Here is a 4,523-nt window from a genome sequence, read left to right as displayed (position 1 = left end):
AGTAACTGCTGCATCTAGCATTGCATGTAAAAGAGTTGGAGTTAGCAAGCTATCTGATTTTTCAGCCGTTTCAATTTGGTCTGTGTCTGGATCAGAACCGGCACCGTCATGTGCTTGGATTTCAGAGGGGTTATCAGCGTGTTTGTTTTGTGGCGTCCTGGCTGCAAAGAAGGTCGACTTGTCTTTAACCTCCACAGTCTTTTCGTGCGGTGAGACATTTCGATGCTCGTTTCAATTTAGTTTAGAGCCAGGCTATTACCGTGGACTACTGTCAAAAGGTTGTATTAGCCGCGTGCAGGAGCCCGAGACAGCTGAGCTCTCTGTGTGCTGCCATCTCTTCCCACGTCCGGTCACGCCCCCAGGATGACCCTCCTTATTGCAGAAGATATTCTAATTTTTTGAGTATCACTTGTATACACAATTTTGTTAGTGAATGGGTTAATGCACACAAAATACTTGATTTCTTTGCAAGCACTATGACAACTGATGGTGGTATCTCATATATTATGCAAACATTGTCTGTTTTTCTAAGTATAGCCATTTCCTTTAATCTCCTAATATATTTCTTTCAGGTGTATTTGTCAGGAGAGGTGACAAGAACAGAAATACATGAAGCAAAGCTATGAAGAAATCTATTAACATAACCAATTCTAACTCTGAAAAATCAAGCATTGTGTCAGATTCCTGTATGTTCTCAAAGGAGATAGTAAACATAAACCCCACTCACATAGGAGAGAAGCCTTTCTCAAGTTCTGTATGTGGAAATGGTTTTGGGCAACATTCAAATCTAGTTAGACATCAGAAAACTCACACAGGAGAGAAGCCTTTCTTATGTAGTAAATGTGGGAAATGTTTTGCCAGGAAAGGAGAACTTGTCCGTCATCAGAGAATTCACACAGGAGAGAAACTGTTCTCATGTTCTGAATGTGAAAAATGTTTTGTGAAAAAGGCACATCTTGTCCGTCATCAGAGAAAACATACAGGAGATAAACCATTCTCATGTTCTGAGTGTGAAAAATGTTTTTTCACAAATGCAGAGCTGGTCAGTCATCAGAGAATTCACACAGGAGAGAAACCGTTCTCATGTTCTGAATGTGAAAAAAGTTTTGGGCGATATTCAAATCTTGTCAGTCATCAGAGAACACACACACAAGAGAAACCTTTCTCGTGTTCTGAATGTGGAAAATGTTTTAGACGTAATTCGGATTGTGTTAGCCATCAGAGAACCCACACAGGAGAGAAACCGTTCTCATGTTCTGAATGTGGAAAATGTTTTATCACTAAAGCAGTGCTTGTCTGTCATCAGAGAACTCACACAGGAGAGAAACCGTTCTCATGTTCTGTATGTGGAAATTGTTTTGGGCAACATTCAACTCTTGTTAGACATCAGAGAACACACACAGGAGAGAAGCCTTTCTTATGTACTAAATGTGGGAAATGTTTTGCCGGGAAAGGACAACTTGCCCTTCATCAGAGAACTCACACAGGAGAGAAACCATTTTCATGTTCTGAATGTGGAAAATGCTTTATCATAAATGCAGAGCTTGTCCGTCATCAAAGAATTCACACAGGAGAGAAACCGTTCTCATGTTCTGAATGTGAAAAATGTTTTGGGCGACATTCAAATCTTGTCAGTCATCAGAGAACACACACACGAGAGAAACCATTCTCATGTTCTGAATGTGGAAAATGTTTTTACACAAATGCAGAGCTAGTTTGTCATCAAAGAACACACACAGGAGAGAAACTGTTCTCATGTTCTGAATGTGAAAAATGTTTTGTCAAAAAGGCACAGCTTGTCCGTCATCAGCAAACTCACACAGGAGAGAAGCCATTCTTTTGTTCTGAATGTGAAAAACGTTTTGTCACAAATGTAGAACTTGTCAGTCATCAGAGAACTCACACAGGAGAGAAACCATTCTTATGTTTTGAATGTGAAAAATGTTTTGTCAAAAAGGCACAGCTTGTCAGTCATCATAGAACTCACACAGGAGAGAAACCATTCTCATGTTCTGAATGTGAAAAATGTTTTGTCACAAATGCACATCTTGTCCGTCATCAGAGAACACACACAGGAGAGAAACTTTTCACATGTTCTGAATGTGAAAAATGTTTTGGGACAAATGCAGAGCTTGTCCGTCATCAGAGAACACACACAGGAGAGAAACCGTTCTCATGTTCTGAATGTAAAAAATGTTTTGGGCGACATTCAAATCTTGTCAGTCATCAGAGAACACACACACGAGAGAAACCGTTCTCATGTTCTGAATGTGAAAAATGTTTTTACACAAATGCAGAGCTAGTTCGTCATCAAAGAACACACACAGGAGAGAAACTGTTCTCATGTTCTGAATGTGAAAAATGTTTTGTCAAAAAGGCACAGCTTGTCCATCATCAGAGAAAACATACAGGAGATAAACCATTCTTATGTTCTGAATGTGAAAAATGTTTTGTCACAAATGCAGAGCTGGTCAGTCATCAGAGAACTCACACAGGAGAGAAACCGTTCTCATGTTCTGAATGTGAAAAATGTTTTGGGCAACATTCAAATCTTGTCCGTCATCAGAGAACTCACACAGGAGAGAAACCGTTCTCATGTTCTGAATGTGGAAATTGTTTTGGGCACCATTCAAGTCTTGTTAGACATCAGAAAACTCACACAGGAGAGAAGCCTTTCTTATGTAGTAAATGTGGGAAATGTTTTGCCAGTGAATCAGAGCTTGTCCGTCATCAGAGAACTCACACAAGTGAGGTGATATTATAATGCATCTATGGATTAATATAGAAATCAAATCTTGAATTGTGATTTTTCTCAGGCTCGCACAACAAATATTAACTTTGATAGTAGCACTCACAATAAATGTATTTACAAATTATTCATACCAAGAAGAATATGAACTGGAACTGGAATAGGAGACCAGAGCTCTGACTGAGGAATGCAAATTAGTTTACGCTAATTATGAGCTTTAAAATACCTGATGTAATGTAATTATAATCATTCTTGTATTAGTTGCAATTAATATAATTTCAGACTTCTTTCATACACAGGAACTTAGAGTCTCTATTTTATAAATACACAATGTGACAGAACCATCTGTCTGTTTATTGCTGGTGTATTCGTCTATTTCTATCCTGTTCGTGTAAATGGCTGTTTTCTATAGCCCAGCCATACGAATGACTGTTTTTTCAAGAACAAACCTGCCGAACGGACGGCCACCCAGTAGAGAAGTGTGCTGCTGGTTAACCTATTGATCCCAATTAGAACGTTGTGGTTAACCGCAGACACTTCTCAATTAAACGAATTTAAGGTGGTTGTCGTTCGTATGTCGACCACGAGGCAGCGCCCATTTTAAAACCACGCGAAAGCCCAGCAGTGTTCAGCTCTATTTTCTTGGAACTAAAAACGGACACCTTTTCTGCCGAACACCGCTGAAACAACGGAACGCCTGGCTGCCTCCACGGAAGCATACGAACACCAGCCGTTCGGGAGTTTGGAAAGCATACGAAAGGACTTAACCCAGATAGCCTTCCCATGGAGTCATTCGTATACCGAAAGACTGTAAGAACTTTGACTCCATGGCAATTGAACTATGTGTGTGGGATCTGAGCGCTATTCGCTAATAATATGCACTCAGATCCAGGCTATCTGGGGATATGTGATGTGAATGAGAAATGTTCCGTTTTCGAAAAGTTATGTATTTTTATGTCTTTTTCTGATTTTATACTTAAAATGGCGACTGGCTTTGTCCTGGAGATAATTGAGTTACTTGGTAATTATCTCCAGGGCAGAGGGGAGGGAATCATAGTGCATTGTGGGTAAAAACTGTGACTGTGTGTCTGGAATGTCCCCATATGTGTCTGTCATTTAAGTCTCCCATTTGGTCCCCTAGGGGAGTGTCCACCAAGTGGGAGACCTGCATAAACACGGGCAGGTAGCCCACAGTAAAGCATGATCCTGTTTGACCCTTAATGCGGAACATCTGTCTTGTTATTAAGGGGATTTCTTCTTCACATTTAGAGACTGCTGGATGGAACCGAAAGCCGCTTGGTGGATGTTATTGTTCGGCGGCTAGCAGCAGTTCGTGTAGTGCCGTTCGGGAGTTTGGAGCCATTCACGGATCCCGGTCGGGAGATTGCCGCTTCCCCTGAATTTGGTTCGTGCACTACAGGTTATGCGAATGGATATTATTTGTATTACAGACGGAGAAGGTCGACTAAACTGTGGTTTTGATTAAAGACACTAGGGGTGTCTTAACACACAAAAACAAGTCCTGCGCTCCAACTCCCATTACTCTTTGGCAGCAGCAACGACCATAGTACACATCAGCCCCAATATGTACAGTAAACCCCCCCCCCCAAAAAAGTTACTATTTTCATAATGTATGGCTTTAATCCTAGATTGGATAGAATGGTTATTAAGCCACAACCCTTTTTACACATATTTTAAAAAACAAATAGCCTTATCCTCATGTGTACGCCTCCTAATTAACTGAATTCTTAGACATATAAAAGCTTTTTGCAAA

The 4,523-nt window shown here is 40.5% G+C and overlaps 1 protein-coding gene across 1 annotated transcript; it reads left to right on the top strand.

The window, feature by feature from the left end:
• Positions 1 to 622: 622 nt before the first annotated feature.
• Positions 623 to 2,953, top strand: LOC134569271 (oocyte zinc finger protein XlCOF7.1-like). Its single transcript, XM_063428187.1, has one exon. It carries the CDS (start codon positions 623 to 625, stop codon positions 2,762 to 2,764), a length of 2,142 nt encoding a protein of 713 aa, XP_063284257.1. The 3' UTR covers positions 2,765 to 2,953.
• Positions 2,954 to 4,523: the final 1,570 nt, after the last annotated feature.

This window comes from Pelobates fuscus, chromosome 7, assembly GCF_036172605.1.
Source record: "Pelobates fuscus isolate aPelFus1 chromosome 7, aPelFus1.pri, whole genome shotgun sequence".
Taxonomy (NCBI): domain Eukaryota; kingdom Metazoa; phylum Chordata; class Amphibia; order Anura; family Pelobatidae; genus Pelobates; species Pelobates fuscus.
The sequence above is the reverse complement of the archived record's forward strand: the minus strand, read 5'-3'. Positions and strand labels throughout refer to the sequence as shown.